At 38.8% G+C, this 25,952-nt stretch overlaps 1 protein-coding gene across 1 annotated transcript; it reads left to right on the forward strand.

Annotated features, from left to right (window-relative positions):
- Positions 1-3,476: 3,476 nt before the first annotated feature.
- On the forward strand, positions 3,477-20,904 carry rasef (RAS and EF-hand domain containing). Its single transcript, XM_080042249.1, has 18 exons — positions 3,477-3,865; positions 5,422-5,751; positions 8,730-8,876; positions 9,306-9,396; positions 12,181-12,276; positions 12,560-12,637; positions 12,755-12,870; positions 14,177-14,245; positions 14,354-14,420; positions 14,615-14,703; positions 16,178-16,481; positions 17,207-17,347; positions 17,559-17,709; positions 17,908-17,989; positions 18,287-18,401; positions 19,194-19,301; positions 19,439-19,515; positions 19,934-20,904. Exons 1-18 carry the CDS (start codon positions 3,591-3,593, stop codon positions 20,034-20,036), a joined length of 2,439 nt encoding a protein of 812 aa, XP_079898375.1. The 5' UTR covers positions 3,477-3,590; the 3' UTR covers positions 20,037-20,904.
- The last annotated feature ends 5,048 nt before the right edge of the window (positions 20,905-25,952 follow it).

The following is a 25,952-nucleotide window of genomic DNA, read 5'->3' on the forward strand; positions in this document are numbered from 1 at the left end:
TTGGTATCTTTGTTTAGTCAGGTTGAAATCTGATTCATAATTCATCCACATTTGCTAGCCGACGAAACCACTTCCAACATTGCGATTGTCACAGTACTTGGTACATAACTAGTACACAATTGACATTAGAGGAAGAAGAGCTTCACCTGGGCCAGAATTAGACTTAATATGTCATTCTAATTTTAAAATGTTTCTTCCTTTTAAGTGGAAAATCCATCCTAGTTTGTAAACAACTATGTAGGGCTTTCATAAAATATAACAAGTAAGCTTCTTGTCAGTGACAATCAACACTGCCACCCATTAATACAACGATTAACTGTTTGGTCTCACAGGCGCACATCAGCTGCTGCTAGTGGTGTAATAAAACTATCTTCACAAATATAGCTACCAATACCAAACAGCTAAGCGTGTGTTAACTTATTTGCTGTTCTGAATGTTTCTCTCTTTTAACAAGAAGAAGCAACTTTTAGTTTTCATGCGCCGCATATCTGGAACAAACTCCCAGAGCACTTAAAGGTGAAGTAAGCGGTTTATTTATGTTAACATAAGTGTTATATCGCTCTTTCTTCATACAGCGATCACTTACATAATGTGCGCGTTTCATAAAGCCGATCTCTCAGTCAGCTGCTCTGCATGTAAACGGCAAATAAACTTTTCGGGGATCCCGACATTAATATCCAATCACAAGAGAGAACGCTACAAACCGATACCCGTCTCACTCATGGTCTCACTGCCGGTGCACGCCAGAGCGACAGATGGGTGAATGTGTACAGGTGAAACTTGAAAAATGAGAATATCGTGCAAAAGTTCATTTATTTCAGTAATTCAACTTTATAGGTGAAAATAATATCTTATACAGACTCATTACATACAAAGTGAGATATGTGAAGCCTTTATTTTTTATAATTGTGATTATTATGGCTTACAGTTTATAAAAAACCCAAATTCAAAATCTCAGAAAATTAGAATATTACATAAAATCAATAAAAAAAGGATTTTAAATACAGAAATGTCGGCCCTCTAGAAAGTATAATCATGCATATGTACTAAGTACTTGGTTTGGGCCCCTTTTGCATGAATTATTGCCTAAATGCGGCGTGGCATGGATGCTATCAGCCTGTGGCACTGCTGAGGTGTTATGGAAGCCCAGGTTGCTTTGATGTGGCCTTCAGCTCGTCTGTATTGTTGGGTCTGGTGTGTATCATCTTCCTCTTGACAATAGTCCATAGTTTCTCTATGGACTTCAGGTCAGGAGAGTTGTCTGGCCATTCATGCAGAGTAATACCATGGTCAGTCAACCAGTTACCAGTGGTTTATGGTACCGTGGGCAGGTGCCAAGTCTAGCTGGAAATGGAAATTGTCATCTCCATAAAGCTTGTCAACAGACAGAAGCATGAAGTGCTCTAAAATCTTCTGGTAGATGGCTGTGGTGACTTTGGACTTGATAACACAGTGGACCAACAGCAGCAGATGACATGATACCTCAAATCATCACTGATCCAAATTAAATGTTGTGTTTCATTTGGAAATCAAGGTTCCACAGTCTAGAGGAAGAGTGGAGGGGCACAAAATCCAAGGGGCTTGAAGACCACTGTCAAGTTTCAACAGTCAGTGATGATTTGAGGCACCATGTCATCTGATGGTGTTGGTCCACTGTGTTATCAAGTCCAAAGTCACCACAACTGTCTACCAGGAGATTTTAGAGCACTTCATGCTTCTGTCTGTTGACAAGCTTTATGGAGATGCTGAATTACTTTTTCCAGCAAGACTTGACACCTGTCCACAGTGCCAAAACCACAAGTAACTGGTTGACTGACCATGGTATTACTGTGTTGATTGGCCAGACAACTCTCCTGACCTGAACCCAATAGAGAAACTATGGACTATTGTCAAGAGGAAGATGATACACACCAGACCCAACAATACAGACGAGCTGAAGGCCACTATCAAAGCAACCTGGGCTTCCATAACACCTCAGCAGTGCCACAGACTGATAGCATCCATGCCACACCGCATTTAGGCAATAATTTGTGCAAAAGGGGCCCAAACCAAGTACTTAGTACATATGCATGATTTTGCTTTATAGAGGGCCGACATTTCTGTATTTAAAATCCTTTTTTTATTGATTTTATGTAATATTCTAATTTTCTGAGATTTTGAATTTGGGGTTTTCATAAGCTGTAAACCATAATAATCACAATTATAACAAATAAAGGCTTGAAATATCTCACTTTGAATGTAATGAGTCTATATAATATATTAGTTTCACCATTTAGGTTGAATTACTGAAATAAATGAACTTTTGCACGATATTCTAATTTTTCGAGTTTCACCTGTATGTGGCTACAATGGCGGAGCAGGTAGAAATCCTTCCCAATGTCTGTTTTGATGGTTTTTATCATGTTTTATCACACTTATGGATCTGAGATGATGCTAGATAACTCGCTGCTTGAAGACCGCAGTGCATTAATGTGATGACGTAGGGACGAGCGAGGGGACGGCTAACTGCAGTAACTGACAGGAAGTTAGCTAAAAGAACCATTCCGCTTACAGCACCTTTAAGATCTGCTGCAACTCTCAGCTCTTTTAAATCAAATCTGAAGACTTTTCTGTTTCCATTTTAACTTGTAATTTTAATTTAATTTTAATAAATTTTTTATTCGCTTTGGCAATTTGCCTGCCTGTATTTGTTCTTTGTTTTTGTTGTCTCTTGAGTGCAATTTCCTATGTGTAATCTTGATGTATTTTGTGCCTCTGTAAAGCACTTTGAATGGCCTTGTGTCTGAAATGTGCTATATAAATATACTTGCCTTCTTGCCTTGCCTTAAGGTTGAAGGTCCTCCATCTCTACGCCTGTGCCTTTCACCCCATTGAGAGAGAGATCAGGGAAGTGAACACTGCTGTTAAACCCTGTGGCCTGAGTCACACACAAACTTCTGCAAACAACTGTATGGAAACACGCAGCAATACGAAGAGCAAAATTAAACTGAGTAACAGAAGTTCATTTTGAAAAGAAATCAAATAAAGAAGCCATGCAATACAATGTTTGGCTTTTGTTACAGTTATTCCTGTGAAATTACAGCATGACTAAACCAGATCTCAAGGAGGATTATGACTTACGTTAGGGGATAATTGAAATCAATGCATATGTGTGTGTTTGGAGATGGATTCAGATGCAAATGTCTTTGAACTTTGACCTTCAAAAAGTACCTTCAATTCATTCTTAGCATTATACCTCCACTGCTGCATGCTGTTCGCTTCGCTTGCCTTGCGTGTTGCTTCCACTTTCTTCCAGTCATGGGTTTTTAAAGCATTTGCAACACTATCATTGCCAAAAGAATAAAGAGTGAATGCCTTTCATAAATGGAAAGAAACAGATTAGGGGCGAGGATATAAGAGAGAGGTAGAAGAGTGTGCTGGGACTTTTTCAACCATGGAGCTAAATGTTTTACTTCCACCTGACAGCAGCAGGATTTCAACCATCTCTGATTCTCACCAGAAGGAAAAGTAATGCTCCAGTAGGCTCTGTTTGAAATAGCAGTTATGTTTATGTTATAGTTATATTAACAAACACTTTAAAACCTAAAACTATGGCATCAACCAGGGGCATGAGTGAGGAGGAACGAAACCGCCTGATTTTGCTCTTTCACACCTACGATGAGGATAAATCAGGTCGGATTGAAAAAAACGAGTTCTTTACTATCTGTCAGGGGCTCCATGTCCCGAGCCAAGAAGCAGACAGGATATTTAGGCGCCTGGACGTGGACCACGACGGCACGGTGACCTTAGAGGAGTTCATCAGTGGCTTTGAAGAACGAAACCATGAGGAAGAAAGTGACACTGAAAAAGAAGAGAAAATCACATGGTGAGATGACAAGAAACCCATGCAAGTGTTCAAAAATCTAAGTCAGGCACACAGTGTTATGATGAACAATGTATAACTTTAAAGGTGAAGTAAGCGATGTATTTATGTTAATACAAGTGTTAAATCGCTCTTTATTCATACAGTGATCACTTACATAGTGTGCGCGTTTCATAAAGCCGATCTCTCAGTCACCCGCTGTGCATGTAATCGGCATAAACTTTTCGGGGATCCCGAAACTGATATCCAATCACAAGAGAGAACGTTACAAACCGGCACCCGTCTCACTGCCGGTGCACACGCAGAGCGACAGATGGGTGAATGTGCCTACAATGGCGGAGCAGGTAAAAATTTTGATGGTTTTTATCATGTTTTATTACACTTACTTATCTGAGATGATGCTAGATAACTCACTGTTTGAAGACCGCAGTGCATTAATGTGGTGACGTGGGGACGAGGGAGGGGACTGCTAACTGCAGTCAATGACAGGAAGTTAGCTAAACTGACCATTCCGCTTACTGAACCTTTAAGCTGCCTGGATATGACACAACTGTGGGATTCATTCCATCTCTTACACATAAATAAACATTTAAACAAAAAAAAGCCTTCACTTGTACGGTTTAGACCTACATGTAAAATGAAGATCTGCTCAAATCAATTAATCATTCTGTTCTTTGTTTATTTTATCTACAGCAAAATATCAAAATTTCAACAACTAATTATTTTGAAATAACTGTAATCAGTCACAGCCCACTATTGACTGTGTCACAATTGTGATGTACTTTCCATTGTTGTCCAATAATAATAATAATAATCATGTTTGTTTTATGTTACTTCTTATCTCCAATACAATGGATAAAACCTTTTTGAGAAAGAAAATAATACATTAAAATCAAAGTAATATCAGATAATTACTTTCCCCAGATAATTACTTTTCCCATACAAATGACATAGATTACAGTCAATGTATGGTTTAGAAATGTTGGGAATTATTATACTAGTTCATGATCTCTTTTTATAAGGTTTATTTAAGTACAACACAGTCTATTAGTATTTCCCCCACAATGAAAGCACTTTCATTGGCCCAGGCCCTGCAGGCCTCCATTGTTGAAAGTGAGAGAGAGGACTGACACACACACACACACACACACACACACACACACACACACACACACACACACGCACACGCACACGCACACACACACACACACACACCCACAGGTACTGAAGCCTGGCGCACCTGAGTCAGACACAGTTTTCTCTCTCCCTTCGACTGGCTACTAGCTAAAAACAGAACGAGGAAATTATTTGTTGAAGACAAAACAGCAGCACGTTTCATAAATCGATCGTTCAAAAATGGATTAATTTCTATCGTTTTTTTCTTCATCCTAAACATAAAATAGCTGTCAAAATGGACAAGTCTGGACGTTTGGAGTTATCCTTTGCCGTTTTCAAGTGTCACGAGAATATGACACTGCTAGTGCTTTAGGGGTTTCGAGGATTCGTCTCAGTCAGAAGTCACCTTATTTTCATTGAAACGCCTTTTCTCCCCTTTGCAGCCAGCCACAACCCCCCATCTGGGGAATGAGCGCAAAGGAGCAGGCCCGACTGTGCTCCCTCTTTCACACTTACGACGTGGACAACTCCGGGCTGATCGAGAGAGGCGAGTTCCTCACCATCTGTGAGGAGCTGCAGGTGTCCGCGGTCGAGGCTGACCGGATATTTGAGCGGCTGGACGTGGACGGGGACGGGACGGTCACCCTGCAGGAGTTCATCAGTGGCTTTCACGACCGATACGGGGAGATCATGGAGTCGGACGACGGAGACATGTCCCCCGCCTGGGAGGACTTCAAGAGCAGAATGGGCGATCAGGCCAAGTTCATTCCCAGGTGAGAGAGCAGTGTAGGCTCCAGTCCTCGCTGGTGCTGGTGCAGATAAATATGGAAATATGTAGGCTACAGTAGATCATATGTGTTAAACTGTGAGCGCAGTGTGTGCGTAAAGATCTCTACAATAACACCCTAGGAAAGAGAAACATTTATGATATAGGCTACTGTGCGAGGGGTCGAGGATCGCTTTTTTACCCCTAAACTGCCCCAGTAAAAAAACACCCTTGTAACATGTGTAGGCCTATTGTGCTTATTTGTATTTGAATAGCTGATGTGACTTCGAGAAAAAGAGTGACACTGGTCTGTTATGAGCCGTGTGTTATGTATTTATCTTGGCTGTTAAACGGATAATTCAATAATCTGCTCTTAAAGTTTCAAAGAATTCATCTTTTTATCCTGGAAAATGAAACCAGATTCCAATGACTTCTGGTAAACACATCTTTTCACAATACAGTAATACCAAAACATTTGTCTGAGTTTTTAGTTATTCTTCTTGAATATAAATAGTCAAAAATGTGTACATCAATTGTTTTTATTTCTCTTTTTTGGAGATAGAGGTCAGAATTCTTAATGTAAATGATTTTATCAGTTTCAGTAAACCTAATTTGAACACCTGTATTCAACTGGAGCCAAGTACAAATTTGAAGCCAAGCTCCACCCTTTAAAAAAACAAGGACATATACTCACTGAGTGGTGAAATACTTTATTGTCATTCACTATATGTGGCTCAGAGTGATATTTTATTGTTGTAACAGATTACTTGTGGTTGACTTGAGGACGTTTAATATTTGGTTTAAGTTTTGGGGCTGGCTGAAATGAATGTAAAGGGGTTGTACATTTAAAAAAAAAAAATGATCTGTGTTCTACAGTTAAAAGACAAAACATTTCCTGAATGAATATCCAGGCAACTTGAACTTGAACTGAAAATGAAACATTGTTGGTTCACGGCAAGTCCCTTGTCACATAACGTTTCAATGCAATGCCTATTAAAGCTGGGGTGGAGGATTTGGGGAGAAAATGGCAGTTGGGATAGAGATTCGAATCCAAATACCTCAACCGCTCCACTTGTTCTCTTTGGTCCCTCCCCTATGGTCCCTCACAATTGATAGACTTATCACTTTGCATTTTCTCTGTAAAGTTTAAAGGTTTGCGTCCAACAATGCATCCTCAATATTTGCATGAGAGGACCTTGTGTTGACCTCAAGTTAATTGATTCAGTAATTAATTTGGGATATCTTGAAGTTTTGACTGGTAGCTCATATCTTTTAATCTTTGGTCAAGTGGAAGTCTTGAAAGGAGTAAGGTATCAAAATTCAATTATAATTTATTTTTAACCAAAATGTATCAGTGGAGTATTTATAAATGTACTGAAAGCACAAAATAATAAGCATGATTCAAAATCTTGATTTCATAATCCTTTGACCAGATGGTTTAATTTGAAATAAAAAATGGAAGTGTCTCATTTTGGCTCTCAGCTCTTTAGACGATGTGTCAACATTTAAGAATTGTCTGGCCATGGTTCCTTTGGTATATTTGCACCAAAGCTTTGCTATCACATTGGCAATAGTAAAGAATAATGTCCAATTAAGTGTGTCTCTACGTCTGTGTTTGTGTATGTAATGTATACATTTCTAAGGATCTTCAGTGTATGTGTTTCAACAGTATGTTTTTATGAGTGTTTGTGCATGTGTGGCCCCAGGCATTGCATGGGACTCGTCCTTGTGCTGCTATTCTGTCGCATTGGGACATTGATTGTCACAGTGGTGCCATCTTCTAAATGCGTTTTTTATTTTTTTTCCAGAAGTTACAGTCAGCTGAGGAACAGGCAGTTTGGAAACATTAAGCACACAGCTCACTTAAGACACTTAAAGTGTTGTATAACTATGAGAGGAAGACAGCAAGTGCAAACAATCAATTACATTCCTCTTCATAATTGCGTTGCTGGCTGAGGCATATGAGCAGCTCATTTTGTTTGACACAATTAAATCTCTCAGCTGACACTGAGACACTGACAAGACTTTCTTACAAGATGTCCTTTACTTCATTCGGTTTGGTTATTAAATACTTGAGATAGTATTATTTTATTTTATCCATTTGTGTGCAGCAATTGTGTGTGCTCTTGGGTTTCAGTGTTGTTGTTGTTGTTGAATACAGGTACAGTATGTGAAAGAAATATGAATAGCAAACACAGAAAAGCAGGCCAGGGCTGCAAAGAGGATATAACTGAATAAAGGAGCGAGTATATTTGCAATATTTGGGTCACTTGAAATTATATTTACGCCATTTCTTTGAAACTTCAGTTTTTGGGACTCTAATCCTTTGATGGCTAACCCAAATATCGTTGCATGTTTCTTCAATCCTGAACACATGCTTGTGTCAATTACAACATAACAACAGTTGCTATGTGCAACTGTGCATCTTTGTTCCTTTTATGATCAGTTTTTGTGTGACCGTGTGTCACCACGAGTTATTGACAGACAGGCAGCAGTGTCTATATGCTTTAGCATTACAGCCAGTCCGCCCTGTCAGAAGGCGAACACACACACACACACACACACACACACACACACACACACACACACACACACACACACACACACACACAATAGACTTATATGACCCAGTCTCGCTGTGACGCTGAACACTTATTACTGTATTGTATTGACGTAGGACGAAGTACATGGGATAAACTTGGGGATTACGCTTGACGCAATGTTAACTGTTTACTCTTACATGGAGACATCCGTACAATCTGGTTTCTGTCTTGTTTTGTCTGGGAACTAAATGCTGCAGTGATGCGGAGTCATTGGCAAATAAAAGTGAAACAAAGTGTCCACATATTTGACAACCGGAATGAAGATGATTACATTTGCCATCTCTGATCTGTCAGGCTACACATCATAGAGCTGACAAAGCTGACATTTTATTCCTCACAGTGTGCATGCCTTTGCTGATGTTAAATTCTGATTATCTTCCAGGAGCAATCAAGCGTCTACATTGTACCAGAACATCAGTCTGACTGAGCCCAGAATGATACCTCAGTTTGAAAAGGTCATCGTAAACTTCACCAAAGAGATCAAACTGCAGAACTCGGAGATGGAGAACCTGGCCCTTGCAATCAAACGGTGACACAAACACACACACACACACACACGCACGCACGCACGCACGCACACACACACACACACCACACACACACATAAACACTCAAATCTTTAAAATGAAGTGAAATGAAGATTGTTGACCACATATGTCATATTTTCTACAGTAATTACTGGTTTCTATATTTTCAAATGACATTTGATGGAAGCACATTGTAACATCGTTATGTATAATGTAACATACATAACTCAGTTACATTTCTATTGTGTGAATCAAAGCCAGAGTGTTACCACAGCAGGTCTATGCCAAAACTGAGAAAAAAGTCTCTACTAGAAAGGGGTTTCTAATAGAAAAGAAATAGGTTAAATAAATCACATATGTATATATTAAGGCTGGATGAAGGAAGGAGATCATTTGAATACATTGAAATGATCCTGTTATTTTATTTGCAGAGCGCAGGACCAAGCATCAATGCAGCTCAGTGAAATGGAGGAGGAGATGGAACTTCGCATTCAAGCTGCAGATAAGAAAACAAGGGAGCAGGTTCGACCAAACCCAGACCCACACACACATCAGGCCCATACGACCCCATAAAACACATACAACTTGACTTTTTATTTATTCCAGTTTGTGTAGTCAAAGCGATAAGCAGTGTGAGTTTGTTCAGCTCTTCCCTTATGTCAAAAAATTGTACACTGCGGAACATCAGATAACTGATCCAAAGTCAGACAGGCCTGCTAAACAGCTGGATTTCAAAACTCTGTGTATCCCAGATATGAAACAGTAAATAGACAGAGCATGTTTGAGCCTCCAGGGTTTAAAATGTTAAAGCTATATGTATTTGTGATGATAAGGGATGATGATTTGTGGATGGAAATATATAAAGGCTCAGGCTCCATACTCAGTGATTTAAGTCTCCAGATAATGTGCTATCAACTTGAAGTTAACCTGAACCCTGAGATATTGCTGTTTGCAGGAACATATGAGTTTACAGTCTTTTATTAGTTTGTTGTTGTTGATTGAATACAAAGCGATTATTTGGTTTTTGTATGAAAATGTATGTATGGACACAATTAGTGAAGTCAAATTTAGGGTAGAAGCTGCGATGGGAAACTTATGTAAGCGTACTTCTCTGACCCAACCAACTGTTTGTTTTGTCCAAAGAAGGCACACAAAATTAGTCGGCATTCACCTGTATTCTCCCACACTATAATATGTATGCACCTGCGCTGATACCTAGAGAGCTGTTGTTGGTTTTGATATCATACATAGGCAGGTTTTGATATCATACATAGGCAGTGGCTGATACACTTGCCTCCATCCATTGTTCACAAGGTAGGCAGGTATTATAAATTAACATGTCACAGAAATGACATATCTGTAGAGAGAGCAAACACACACACACACACACACACACACACACACACACACACACACACTTGGTTTTAGTTATCTTTTGGGGACATACAGTCAAGTGCGAAAGTTTGTGAACCCCTTGAACATTTTGGAATTGTATTTATTGTAACCATCATTAATTCATTTTTATCAATACCAGTATTTTTTATATGAAATAACAGATGTTTGTTTATCAATTCAACATTTTTCTTTTCCAGAAATCAATTGTTAAAACAGATAAAACAAATTATTTGACGAATGTTGTATGTGCAAAAGTTTGTGAACCCTGAGCTGCATTGCTTAAATGGAGCAGGTAAACACAATCAGATGGGCCAAATTGAGTCATGAAATGGACCAATGTAGTGAGAGGTCTTTAGGGAAGAAATTGGGCGGCACTAGATACAACAGAGATAAAACCAGGTCAGTTTAGGCTCACCAAAGTGAACCCATACAGGTCAGACATGCTAAAAGGGGAAACAATCTCAGAGGATCTCAGGAATAGAGTTGTGATGCTGCACATTTGTCTGGGGACAGCTATAAATTATTTAAAAAAAAGTTTGAGCTCCATCGGTCCACCGTGAGGCAAATCATCTACAAATGAAGAGCTTTAAGAGTGACTGAACATCTGCCTAGAAGTGGACTTCCTTCAAAAATATCCACAAGCGCCACAAGATAAGTGATTTTTCAGTTAAAAGCCAACCCAAACATTACATCTGGTGATTTGCAGACCTCTCTTGCAGCATCTGGGACAGATGTGCATGGTTCCACAATAAGAAGAAAACTCAGTCAACATGGCTTTCATGGGATGGTTGCTGAAGAAGCCTCTGCTCTCAAAAAAGAACAAAACTGCTTGTCACAACTTTGCCAGAGAGCACCTGGAGATACCTGAAGTCTTATTCTGTGGACAGATTAGTCAAAAATTGAACTGTTTGGTCATAACCAAAACCGCCATGTTTGGGCAAAAACGCAATTCTGCCTACCACCTAGAGAACCTTCTCCCAAGTGAATAATGGTGGTTTCAAATTGTCTGCAAATCTCCAGGTGTAATGTTTGGGTTGGCTTTTACCTGAAAAATCACTTTTCTTGTGGCGCTTGAGGATATTTTTGAAGGAAGTCCACTTCTAGGCAGATGTTAAGTCACTCTTAAAGCTCTCCATTTGTAGATGATTTGCCTCACGGTGGACCGATTGAGCTCAAATTTTTTTTTATGAATTTATAACTGTCCCCAGACAAATGTGTAACATCAAAACTCTATTCCTGAGATCCTCTGAGATTTGTTTCCCTTTTAGCATGTCTGACCTGTATGGGTTCACTTTGGTGAGCCTAAACTGACCTGGTTTTATCTCTGTTTTATCTAGTGCCGCCCAATTTCTTTCCTAAAGATCTCTCATTACATTGGTCTATTTCATCAACCAATTTGGCCAACCTGATTGTGTTTACCTTGCTCGATTTAAGCAATGCAGCTCAGGGTTCACAAACTTTTGCACATACAACATTCGTCAAATAATTTGTTTTATCTGTTTTAACAATTGATTTCTGGAAAATAAAAATGTTGAATTGATAAACAAACATCTGTTATTTCATATAAAAAATACTGGTATTGATAAAAATGAATTAATAATGGTTAAAATAAATAAAATTCCAAAAGGCTCAAGGGGTTCACAAACTTTCGCACTTGACTGTATAGACGTACACTCACATCCTGGAGACTTACCCTACCATAACCAGGGCTTACCATAACCTAACCTCGATATTAATAAAGGTTAGTGCAACCTTGAGTCAACACACACACACACACACACACACACACACACACACACACACACACACACACACACACACACACACACACACACAGACAACATTTCTAATTACAACTGGTTATTTGACGCTTTTTCTCATGTGCTTGTGTTCTGTTTTGCCTTTGTGAAGGAAAAGAGGCAAACAGAGGCCGCGCTGACTGAGTTACGATCAAGTTACGAGCATGAAGTGTGTGAGCTGCAGTGTAAGATCCAGAGGATGCAGATGGTACGTTTTTCACCTGTTTGACTAAACACTGACTACCTTCTCACTATGTTGTTACACCATCAGTACAGACTCCTGCAGTCATATTTACAATCCACTTACAGTAAATGGATGTCAGACTGCAGATAATCAAGCAAACCATAAGTTACAGCTAGTCACATTAAAGCCTCAAAACATGGTGCCGTGTTTTGTTTGATAGAAACCATTTTACCTTTTCTAAACAGTTTAAAATTGAAATCTGATTTGGGTTAACCCTTAAAACTTAATTTGTGAACTTGTCTTTCAGATAGAAGAGAAGTACAAGAACATCACTGTGAAAGACGAGGGTCCAGCTTTGAAGAAGAAGATCAATGAGCTAATGCTGGTGAGACTGAGTGTACTCATTCACGGTTTAATTGCAGTTAATTTTGTTTCAGGGATTTCCTAGTTTGTAACACCCATATGCATATCCATTCCCCCCCCCCCTTTTTGCTTCCTGAAGGAGAACCAGCGGTTAAAACAGGAGCTGCTGAAGTCTCAGACCAAAGTGGCCTGTCTGCACAGCGAGATGGATTCGCTTAAGACAGAGCTAACCGACCAAAGCATCAACTGCGACCGGTGAATTCCCTATAGTTTGGCCTGCTTTTGTTTCCTTACTGTTTACTTACCTTTTGTCAATCTTTGTTTTTTTTTCTCCAAGAAGTGAAAGTTGAAGTGCAGTCTTATAGGTATTATGTTTTTTTTCTTCCAGTTAAACACAGTGAGTTGAATTGTTACATGAGCCTACACATACAGTAATCTCCCATTCTCTAAATAAATACACACTCTAAGCTTTCAGTGTAAATTCTAGTGTCTAAAACTAGAATTACTGAGTCATAGTCTAGCAGGTTTTTGCTCCACCTTTTGCTCCTTTTACTGTACTATACTAAACTTGTGCACCCTGCCTTTTATCACATAAAGCTCCAAATGGTCCAGCTTATATACTGTACATTTCAAAACTGTTTTTAGTCAAAGATAAAATTAATTTGTTTTGGAAGAATAAGTATATCAGAGTATATCTATTCTGCTTATCAAACGAGGCCACTGTGAAGGAGTCCTGTAGCAGAGACAAAGAGAGAGAGAGAAACAGAGGCCACACCCCTCCTCTGACACGTGTTCCCTGGGGGTTGTTTTGGTTTTGTCACAGCTGAAACAGGATATCCTGGAGTGAGTCCACACACACAATAACTTCTTCAGAGGCGTTACATAGCAACAGGGCCACGGGATAGCACTCCGCCTCCTCGGACCATCACAGTGTTTATACTGTCGTGTTTCTCAATCTCTGAGGTGTCTCATGTTTGTCTTAAATTAGGTCTCTGGTCATTAAAGGAATACTTCACCCATACGGAACCAGCGTTCTATCATTATAACATCACTATTTTAATATAATGAATGAGGTTTTTCTTTCCTCAGTCTTCCCTCAGTCTTCCCTTGGCCCAGCTGTCCTGTTAATCCTGACCCTTACTGTGATGTCACAGTAAGGAAAATGTAGGGTTAGACAGTGAGACCATAAAACACTCTTTCTGCCTTTTCTCAGGCTAGGATGATCCGATTTCATTTTTTTTTGCACCAACTGGTGAAGTAGGCCTTTAAGTTGACTGGTTTCACTGACTGCAATTCAAATATTTGGTTTGCTGACATTAACTGGTATACAGAGGCATGGATACATATCCTTTGTCAGTGTTTCAAAGTCAGCTTGGTTTCATCATTGGGAAATTCCATCCTCATGATGCATGTTCAGGCCATGTTTTGTGTCTCACTGAAACACATTTTCTGCATTGCTTGTTGGGGTTGTAAAAACACTTATCATTCTTTTGGAATACTATAGTCATAATATTCATAATAACCAACAAGTATTTTGTTGTTGCTGTTTTTGTTGTTGCAGAGACGAGGAGCTAATGAATAACTTCTCTGACGAGCGAGACATCCTAGAGAGCCAGATTGAGTTGCTGCAGTACGTCAAACAGAATCATACTCACAGAGATATCTTACTGTACTCAAAAATCCCTTGTATTAAATACCATTCCTAACAACAATTATTTTTCTTTGTGTTTGTGGATAGGATAGCCAACAGGAAGCTCCATGACAGCAACGATGGTCTGAGAGCCACTCTGGAGAAGACCAGCAGGGTAAGGCTGCAGTTATTCCATAATACTATTCAAATTTGAAACTAGTTCACATTCCAAAATTGCCAGAAAATAACAGATGTTAAGCAATAACGTTCAGAGTTTGATTAAATTGTTTCAATAGCTAACAACCTCATGTTAGAATCAACACAAAGCAATGGCAAACTAATTTGATTTTTAATTGTTGTACGTTACAGTCTAGTAATGGCGGCTCACCTGGGGAAATACGGGACAGGAGCAGAAGTAAAAGCATCTGCTACTCATCACCCTACGCATTAATGGATAAGTAAGACTTCCAAACAATCTGCTCAAATTTTACAGCACCTTTTGCATCAATTGCCACCCTTTCAATTTCTGATATTATCGTCCCATTTTCCAAGCACTTTAATTCTTCCATTTAGGAACAACACATTGACATTTGTTAAAAGAGATATTTACTGAGTATTTTATTACAGTAGATTTAGGATGATTAACTGTTTAATAAATGTACTGGTTTTATTTTACACCAGGTATATCAAGTTTAATTGGTTTGCATCTACAGTGCAAATGGGATTTTGCTTAAAGGCCTACTTCACCGGTTTGAATATGAAGGTGTATTGAATTCTGAGATCCTATGTAGTATAAATGTGCAAAAAAAAAAAAAATCAGTTCATCCTAGCCTGAGAAAAGGCAGAAAGAGTGTTTTTTTTAACCCTATATTAATCTTACTCTGACATCACAGTAAGATAAATATAGGGTTAAAAAAAAAATTACTTTGTAAATATTACTGTGATGTCACAGTAGGAGAAATCACAGTAATATTTACAAAGTAAGGTTTTTTTTTAACCCTATATTTATCTTACTGTGATGTCACAGTAAGATTAATATAGGGTTAAAAAAACACTCTTTCGGCCTTTTCTCAGGCTAGGATGAACCAATTTCAATTTTTTTTGCACATTTATACTACATAGGATCTCAGAATTCAATACACCTTCATATTCAAACCGGTGAAGTAGGCCTTTAAGTACACAGTGACCTCAAATCCAGATGATTTTGCTCGGGATAGAAGCGTTTCCCACCTATAATACATAACTGTGTATTTACACAATGCTAAAGTAAATGTTGAATGTGCCTTGAGATATTTATTTAAGGTGCTGTCCAAGCTGATGCGATGAGAAGTTAAAACACATGTTTAGTGGTGTTTCTATGGTTTTGAACGAATAGCTGATGAAAGGCCGAGACACCCACTGATTCAAAGGTACACTACTGAGGATGTGTCCCGAAATTTACATCTGTCCCATATCAGTTCCCACGTCACTCAACATCAAGGCAAACCTCATGTGTGAGCATCAATACCATCTATTGGCACAACGGACAGTTAATATCTCGTCCCGTGTTTTTATGATTCTTTTTTGAAATTATTAATAAATCTCGGGAAAGAAAATATTGAGGCAATACATATTTTAGTACATGAGTCCTACAAATGCTATAGCCTTTTTCTGTCATATATTGACATGTATAGGTATAAGTTCAGTGGCTCTTGGCAAGATTTGAACCCTCAGTCTACAATTGTGTGGAGCACTTTCTACAGAGGAAATAATAAAAAAAGGTTGACGGCACGTGCAAGATTTGTCAAAAAAAAAACGTTTTACGCGCATTAAATTGTGACCAATGCAGAACAACAGAACGTCACAGGAAAATAATATTGTAATTAATCTGAATTAAAACTTTTTTTATATATATTTTATCACTGATTATTTCCCTATCCTCTCTCTCTGCAGGTTCGCCCAGCAAATGGATGATTACCCTCTGTACCCTCGCCGGCCCAGCTGTGATACTCTGGCCCTGGCCATGTGTGACCCAGGCCTGAGGCGCAGACACAGCAGTGAGTGTGAGGAGGACAGCCTGCCCGAGGTCTACATGGACAGCGGCCTGTCCACGCTCAGAGGCTCACACCACGGAGGCTACGACTCAGAGCACGAGGTCAAACTCCACCTGGATGAGGAAGGGGAGGAAGAGAGGAAGGAGCAGAGGGAGGAATATGATCACTTTGACAGCTTGATCGAGGAAAACTCTGACAGTGAGGTGAGACAAGAAGAGAGTTAATCACATTGAAAGAAGTGTGCACGTTGAATGTTTACCTCCTATGTAAAAATGTAATGTTTGTTTAAACATATACAATGTTTACCACGTTCACTGTCTTAGCCTGCTAACATTTGCTTAGTGCAGTACAGGCTGATGGTAAGGTCGTGAGTTTAGCAAGTTCACCAAAGTGTGAGGCACATTTAACATTTTGAACTGATGATGGTGCTACATGAAAAGTCATTTGATTTATGAATTGTTCACATCAATAGTTGATAATTGAATGAAAACCACCATGGCCAACTTCATCGTTAAAACAAGAGGATATGTCAGATGATCATTTAAGTCACTAGGGAAGCATCAGCGTCGCTGAAACATTACATTATAATCCATCTTATAGTTATGGAGATTTTCAGTCAGGACCAAGGTGGTTGAGCGATAGAGCAAAATTACCATGGCAAGAGTATAAAAGAAGGCTATAAAACAATGTTGTAAAAGTAGAGCAGTATTGGATAAGAAGCTTTTTTTGCAGTATAAAAAATGAAAGGCTACGTTGTTTGGCAGGACACTATGTTCAGGCTTTCAACCACTCACTTGTGTGCACAGCAACTGTACAGGTTGTGATGTTACAAAGTCCTATTTATTAATTAAGTAAATTCTGAGTCGAAGTAGATTTGTTTGTTTTAGATCAATGTCCCAATGGCTGCTACTATGTGTTTACATCACAGCCAGCAGAGACACAGGATGGAGAATCAGCATTCGGGTCTGAGAGTAGCTCAATGTTGGACTGGAAGCCATCTGATCCCATTAGTGAGGCCGAAGCCCCAGCCCCAACTACAAGAAAAGCCCTCAGTGCCATCAATGTTCAGGTAAGAGAGAGAACGCAGAGGGAAGGGTATCCAGTGGACGATTGTAGAGAGGGATATTCACTGAGTTAAAACATATCTTTACAGCAACTGGTCAGATTTCTATCAAATGTACACAACTTAAATGTGCAGAATGCAAATACAGTCAGTTTATGAGTGCTGTGTGGGTAGCTGGCTCTCCCTTATCTTCATTTGGCCTCTCTGCTGCCTCCAGAAGGTGGATAAGGACAGCTCTGCCCTGAGCTACATGGCATCAGAGAAGGCCTACAGGATTGTGCTGGCTGGAGACGCTGCTGTAGGAAAGTCCAGCTTCCTGCTTCGCCTCTGCAAGAATGAATTCAAATTAAACTCCAGCGCCACACTGGGTGAGTTCGGCCAACTCTCCGTCAATGTTAATGAGCACAACAAGCTTTATGGTTCCTCAAATAAATGCTAAAAGGAAGAGTCAGCTGACTTAGTAATTATTAATGTCATGCAAGTGTTCTTATTATCATGTTAAATGCGTATTTACAATTCCTTACCAGCTTAGGAGTGTGACATGTTGTTCTCCTTTGTGTGCTTAGGAGTGGATTTCCAGATGAAGACATTAATTGTGGACGGAGAGCCCGTTGTATTACAGCTATGGGACACTGCAGGACAAGAGAGGTGTGTGTGTGTGTGGTTGTGGTTTGTTGGTGTGACAATTTGCAAAAAGAGATTCACTTTTCAATGAATTCTCTGTAATGCTTAAATTGAATAGTTTTTGGGCAATTCATTTATACATACTTATTTGTACACGTGTTCTTCCTAAAAAGTAAAATTCATATAAACACACAACAGCTCATGAACAGCGTTCTGTATTTGTCCTATCATAACAAAAATAAATTAACCATGTTTCATGTCCTGTCTTGCTTGGAGAAAACAAGGGGTCACATATTATGTTTGTGTGTATTCTCGTCTCAGGTTTCGCAGCATTGCTAAGTCTTATTTCCGGCGAGCGGACGGCGTGTTGCTGCTGTATGACGTCAGCTGTGAAAAGAGCTTCCTTAATGTCCGAGAGTGGGTGGACATGATTGAGGTAATGCACTGTCTTCGTCTGCTGAAACATACGGACTGACGTTTACATTGCACTAGAAAGCTAAATACCTTCCCATCTTCAGCAGAATAACAATGAAATTCATCTACTTAACTAAAATGCCATCTTCTCTTGGTGCTATAATAAGGTGTTGTCGATAGGAGTTGGTTGTCACATTTAAATTTGAATATCAAACTAAGTGATCTTGCTTGTTTTTTTTTCTTTTTCACATGCAGCAGATATGTAAGTGTTGGATAAACATTGACTGGAATGTGTTGTGTTTGTTTTTGTTTTTATTCATGCATGCAGCTTGTGGCTTGTATTCTGTCATGTGCTGTCTGATATAATGCACTTTGTACACCAGTGGTTGAATGTAACTACTAACTTCTGTAATTCAGTAGGATTTTGAGTACTTTACTTGAGTATTTCCATTTTATGCTCCTTTATACTCCTACCCAACTACATGTTTAAATATTTAAGATTTCTTTACTTCTGTTAATTTGCCAATTTATATTATTAATATTTTATATATATATATATATATATATACAATATGTATAAATGTAAGTCAGTAAAAAAATTATGATATACTGTATTATTAAAAAAAAGAAAAGGTAGTACATCTTATATAATATATAATATAATAATATTCAGAACATTCCTTCTGTAATTACATGCTATGAAGCATGCAGAACAAAAGATCAGTTTACACCAGTGACCAATTTTTGCAATAACATTTTTTTTTACCATTTGTTCCTTTTTTTTAACCTTTTTGTGTTTTTTTTTAAATGGCAGGATGTGTCCAATGAGGATATTCCCATCATGCTCGTTGGCAATAAGAGTGATCTTAGAGTGGATGGAGTTGAATGTGTTCCCACCAGCTATGGAGAAAAACTTGCCATGGTAAACAAACACAAAAACATTGAATTAATAACTGCTACATATCTACAACTAACTATTATCCTATTTTAATCCACATGTCAGTCCAAGTCATAACCCATAACTTATACTGTTATAATGTAATAATGTTTTACCTACAGACATACAGCACACTCTTCTGTGAAACTAGTGCCAAAGATGGCTCCAACACTCTGGAGGCTGTGCTGCACCTGGCCAGGTGAGACACAACTGTTGCATTGAGCTGAATGTACATAACAAAGACAGGATGTTTTCATCTATACAAGTTACCTTTGTGAGTCAGACAATGAAAACACTTAATTGTCACCTTTGCTGCCCCCTGGTGTGTGAAAGTCCACTGTGCAGGTTTTTCCCCTTAAATAAACAAAAGTAAAGTTAACATTACGTGTTACTCACAGAAATGCACGTTGTGTATCCGTGATGTCTAACTAAAGTGGGTGCACGCATAAGTTAGGGACCCCATCATAGAGTTAAATGGTTCTCAAAAAGTTTATTAATTGTTGCAATAGGCTTTTCTATTTGAAAAAAAACATGGATACACAAACAAAACAAAAAAAATGCGTTCAGTTTTTCTTCCCTGAATTTCTTGTTCTACCTGTTTCTTTTTTACCCTACAGGCAGGTAACAAAGCAAGCTGCTTTTGCTGAAAAAAGTGGCCATCAGTCGCTGCCTGTTTTAGATGCTCCCAGGAATAAACCAAACTTCTCCTGCTGCACCTGACACAATTCATCAGAGCTCAACCTCCACATCTGACTTAATGTGAACTCGGCACAGGTGGAAAGTCAGGTCAAGTTAATGTTATTTATGTTGCCCAATATCACAAATATAAATGTGCCTTGGGGGGCTTAAGAAAGAACTACGAAGGCAGAACCCTGACAGAAGATAAGTGAGACATAATCTCTGCAGATCTACGACATGCATCATAGCGAATAACCAAAACAATTTAGCACACAGACAGAAGTGATATCCCAGCAGAAATGTTCACAACTTTGCATCAGTTTCGTTTTGTTATGAAAAGGTTATTTAAGCATGATGTCACTAGCTGCATTTCAGCCACAGCTTGAAGTCCTGCTGTTTCGTATTTTATGATTCTCTGTTAAACTTTGTGCAATGTGAAAGTTAGGTTGCATGAGTTTCTTCCACATGTGATATGTCTTCATTTTGTTTGCAAATCTCCAAGCGAATATGCAATGAAGAGAGAGAAAGAGAAAGAGCTGTGAAGCCAAGGACATGAGCATTTCTTTAAAATGATTTAAGAGTAGTTTTAACATTGTGGTTCTGCTGTTAACTGTGGCCACAACCCACCATCTTTATTATATTACCCCACAGTATTACATTTCTTGTTATTTTACTTCCCGCTGAGGATGAATTTTTTTCTCTTATTTGCACGGATGCTTGGAAAACCTTCTGTCATTTTATTACCTGGTATTAGTATTTAAAATTAGTTGAGTATGAAAGCAGAGCTAAATTTCAATCGCTACGATACAGTACATGGCTGTAATTATGTTTTAATGTGTACATGTGATCTTAAGAATGTCTTTATGTCTTGGATATCATCCACATTATCAGCCTGCTGAAGGGTGGTGTGTAAAGGTGTCAATATGCTGAATATGAAAAGCTTGTTTGATTCTCATAAAAGCATCTGAAATTCCTTCCCCAGATTCTGTCAGAAGTTTTTTTTTCATTTTGAACTGACTTGAAAATCAAGCTTGGAAAAATAGATATAAAACAGATCAGATCCACAGTCTTGGCAACCATAGAGACGTACTAGCATAGTTATATTCCAATGCCACTTTTTAAAAGTTAGTTCATTTGAAGCAAAGTGAACCCTTTTAGACTGTGATTTGAGACACCATATGGTGTTGTAACCACCCTGACGGTCAGCATCAAACTAGTCTGAAGGTTAAAAAGAAAAATCCACAACCACCAGTTATCTAAATGTTTATATTTATGTTTATGTTTATTTATTCCTTCACAGATTAAACTTTTTTAATAAATGCCATTGCAAATGTGATGACTTCAAAGCCACTGTGTAACTGTGTGTAAAGTTCATGTCTTAATAGAAAAATTTAGTATTAATGCCACTGAGCAGATAAAACACAAAATCTTTATTCATTAAGTGTAGGTACGTAGTTTGTGGAAACTGTATATGACTTTATGACTGTCATATGATTTTAAATTTAAGTGAATCGTTACAGTAACTGTCAGCTGTTATTAACACCCTTCAGCTCTCGGCAATACATGAAATCTGTAATGTAGTTGAGAAATCATGAAACAGAACACTGAAATGTCGTCAAATAGAAGTATGAAAATAGATAAAAATGTAAATAGTTAATGTAGGTCAAATTAAGTAAAGTCCATTAAGATTGTACTTGAAAGAGGTCTTCAACATTGGTTCATAATAGAGAGGTTTTTTATGATAAAAAGAATAATGCAGCAGAACCAGAGATATCTTTTTCGTTGTCAAACCCCGATGCTAACATTACCCATGATGCAACTTTAACACCAACAGGTGCTTTGGGTGTGTTATGCTAGAAGCCTCCAGTCTCAAGCAGAGATTAGTAGCGGGCTACAGAGGTCTGGTGAACTCACCTGCTCTAACTCCACACATTTGTATTTGTTTTAATGTAACCTTTAGCCACAAGAGCTTTAGACAACGTTTTACATGCAGTAATTATTCACAAAACCTGTAAATGGACTTGGCTGTGGAGAATCACTTCAGTTCCCCTTTTAGAGCAGTACTGGAGTAAATGTACTTAGTACTCCGTCTGACTGAACTCAAACAACCTGCACCCCCATAATAAAGACACAAAGGCAGAGTCAAATCAATAAATCAGAGGATTATTCTTTGGCTGCTGCTCTAAAAGACCCTCCTGTTAGCCAGACTCCCCGAGCGTCTGCAAGTGTCTCTGAGCATAGCTGTTTGAATAACTGCAACATATGCTAGGGGATTTAGTACTATGTGTGTTAGCGTGTGTGTGTGTGTGTGTGTATGTGCGTGTTTGTGTCTGAGCGCATGTTTTTGTATGTGCTTAGAGCTGGCACGGGTTCTCGTCTCGACTTCCCATCTGTTTACATTGTCATGTGCTTGATGAGGCGAGACCACTCATTTGTCAAACAACATGTGGGGTAGCGGAGGTGGGGATGGGGTGAGTGGGGGGTAGCAGCTGAGATCAGTGTGTGTGTGTGTGTGTGTGTGTATGTGTGTGTGTGTGTGTGTGTGTGTGTGTGTGTGTGTGTGTGTGTGTGTGTGTGTGTGTGTGTTCTGTGGTAACAGAGGGATAATTAGATAAGGGGGCTGTGTTGCAGAAAGGTTAATGACAGTAATGAATATATTAGTGTAGAGGAGAGAGAGCAGCTACTGCTTATCTCTAGGTTCAGAAAATCAAAAAAAGAAAATCACATGAATTATTCTGTGCAGTGTACAGAAATGTCATAAATCTTTGCAGACAAAAAAAGTCAAGTAAAATATCTGAGATACTGAAGCATATTATATACACATCGCATAAAATAATGTTTGAGTGCTGTTGTGCGGGTAAGGCACAAAGTGTCACTAAAGTAAAATGTTTTCATTTCAAATATATCATAATATACCTGAATTATTTGACTGAAAATGTGTTGTATGTTGTGTCATTGTCACTCACTCAATCATATTTTGAAATATTTCAGCTTAAATTCATTCAAACCATTGTTGCAGTCTTTCGAACTTATTACAGTTTTTGCCAATTGCTTACACACATGTTGCAGACTTTGGCCCACTGTGTCAAAACTTAACACACAGGCCGAATAGGACAAAGCACATGGAGATAAACTTCTAATTTATACGGCAAAATGAAACTCTTGAAACAAAACCTAACAATCCCATTTCAAAACAGTTTTTAGCATCAAAACAAAACACACATGCACTTTTTAATTACTCTTTCCTAGCAGCAACAACACACAGATGTGCTTTATGCAAAACACAGCTGTATTCAGTACTTTGGATGGTTTATGACTTTAAAAATCTCATACAGATTTTTTTGTGAAAGATTGATCCACTACAGTTGATCTAGACACATGAAAACAAAATGTAAACGCTTCAGATTTTTTATTTTATTTTGCCATTTCAGGTTTTTGCAAAAGTAAAAAAAAAACACAAAGACACACAAGAAATGTACAACTAGAATGTTCTACAAAACATAGTGTTGTAGGGGAACGATTGGAAGACATTTAGGCTATGGATCCTCTCTCCTGTTGGCATCTGGCCACATCACCTCATCCACGTCAGAGGCAATGTCCTCCCTTGCCAAGCAACGGGGGAAAGATCGCCTTGCATGCCGTATCCAACCTCTTGCAGAATGTTTTGGAAAGATTGATCCACTATATTTTCAAAAGACACATGAAAAAAATATAGAAAAGCTTCTGAAAAAAAGTTTATATTGAAAGTTCATGGTTTTGGCCAACAAAAGAAAAAGACACAACAAATAGGTAGGATCACAGTTCAACAAGCAATTCAGTGTGTCACTATGAACTCTGAAACAATTACAGTAAAATAAAATAAAAGAAGTGGTGTAAGGAATGGGGCGAGTGGATTATGAATCCTTTGTATACCGCCTCCCGTTTGCGTCTGGCTACATCGCCTCATCGACATCACATGCAATGTCATCCTTTGAGAAGCAAAAGCGAAAATATTCCTGATATCCAGTCTAAATGTCCTAATTATGGAGCTATTGTGTTGTTGGGCTGACATCTCAGACCAGCTTCCTATATTGTTAGGCCATGATCTATAACATGGTCCACTATAGTGACCCTGTCTCCGTCTGTTGTCTTCTTTGTCCTCGTCCTCCTGCCGCTCTCTCTTGTCCTCTTCCCCTAACTCTTACTGTCTCACAAAGGAACTGAGCTCACCTGAGGTCTATTTGTAATGCTAAGGCTCACACTGACGGGTATTATATTAGCTTTATTTTTTTTTTCATGTGTGTGAGTCTGTGTGCTTTTCCAATTTTAGTTGTGTTTTGTATTTTAAATAGATGTGTTTTCCCAATGATTGCAGGAGATTTAATTTTTGAACAATGTGTCTTGTTTTGCAAGAAGTGTGTTCGAGAATTTCAAACAGTGCAAATCACTTATTGTGTTTTTAGGGTTGGTGCTTGTGTTTAGGGCATGGTCACCAAAGTTAGAGGTTATGATGCTTTGGGCATAGCAACCACTATTAGTGTTGTAAGCATTAGGTAAAAACTGAAACACACACAGACACACACACACACAAACACACACACACACACACACACACACACACACACACACACACACACACACACACACACACACACACACATAGACTGTGTTCCTTGGAGGGCTCACTGATGGAGGGAGCTGTGTGTCACCATCTGGAAAGGTCAGGGGTCAGGAAACGGGACCACTGGTCACTCTGATGACATCTGGGCTGGCAGACTGTCTGTCCACATCCACCTCCACGTCAGGCACACAAATGCGCGTGCACACACAGTCTGGTGACCCGGTGGATATCATGTTGTTTGTAATGTCTGGTTTTGACAATGTCATCAAAGACACAAACTATTTCAGCAATGTCTGGCAGTCCGGCTCATGCTGTGTGTGTGTGTGTGTGTGTGTGTGTGTGTGTGTGTGTTGTGTTGTGGAGAGGACTGTGTTGGGGTGGATATATGACATTTCCACTTGATATTGTAAACAGATCTTCAGTAGAATTGTTTGATTTGAACTCTTTATGGCACTGATTAATTGTATTTTCTCTCTAAATGCACCATTCCATCAATAGATCAGTTGTGAAGAAGATGTGTAAACGCTGGTTTCTCTGGGTTAATGTAAACGCAGCTATGTGCTACTCCGCTTCTGCAGGCAAGAGGGCAGCAGCCTCCTATATTTCAAAATTGGCTTGTCACTGTGCTTGTCTTGTAGTATAAATTGAAGGCTACAGTAAATAGTCTTTGTTGCTGTAACAAACATACATTAACGGTATCTAATTATTGAAATATATATTTATTAATTGATATATTTTAAATAAATTAAAGGTTCTGCATTTTAATACTTAAAATGATTACACTAATTACAAGATTAGTGGCCTTTTTATATTGTGTATTAATCTGACAGGTTAGCTTGATGAGGTGTGAGAGAGTACACTGTATATCTCAACTTGGCTCCACTGTAGCAACATTCACATACACACCTAGCACTTTACACACATCACTGAACACACCACATGCAGTGTAATTGAATGTCTTTGCTGATAATATTCAAAGATGATAAAACAGTATTTGACAGGTGATGATGGGGGTTGCCAGGTTGTATCCTTCACAGTGTCTAAACAACGTTTTGTCAATAAACTGAAAGTCCCTCTCTATTATCCAAATCCCCTCAGAGACTACTCAGAATTGTTCCTGTCCGAGGCGGTATCCCCTCTACAATTTAATAAATTACATTTTAAGCTCATAAAATCAGTTTATCTGACTCAGAGTGTAAAAAAACCTGACTGTGCGCATGTACACTCGTATATCAAATCCACAGGCAGTCCATTGACATTTGTGTGTATTTGGTATGTGTGTGTGTGTGTGTGTGTGTGTGTGTGTGTGTGTGTGTGTGTGTGTGTGCGCGTGTGTGCGTGCGTGCGTGTGTGTGTGT

The sequence above is a fragment of the Ammodytes marinus genome, assembly GCF_949987685.1.
Source record: "Ammodytes marinus genome assembly, chromosome: 2".
In the NCBI taxonomy this organism is placed as follows: Eukaryota; Metazoa; Chordata; class Actinopteri; order Uranoscopiformes; family Ammodytidae; genus Ammodytes; species Ammodytes marinus.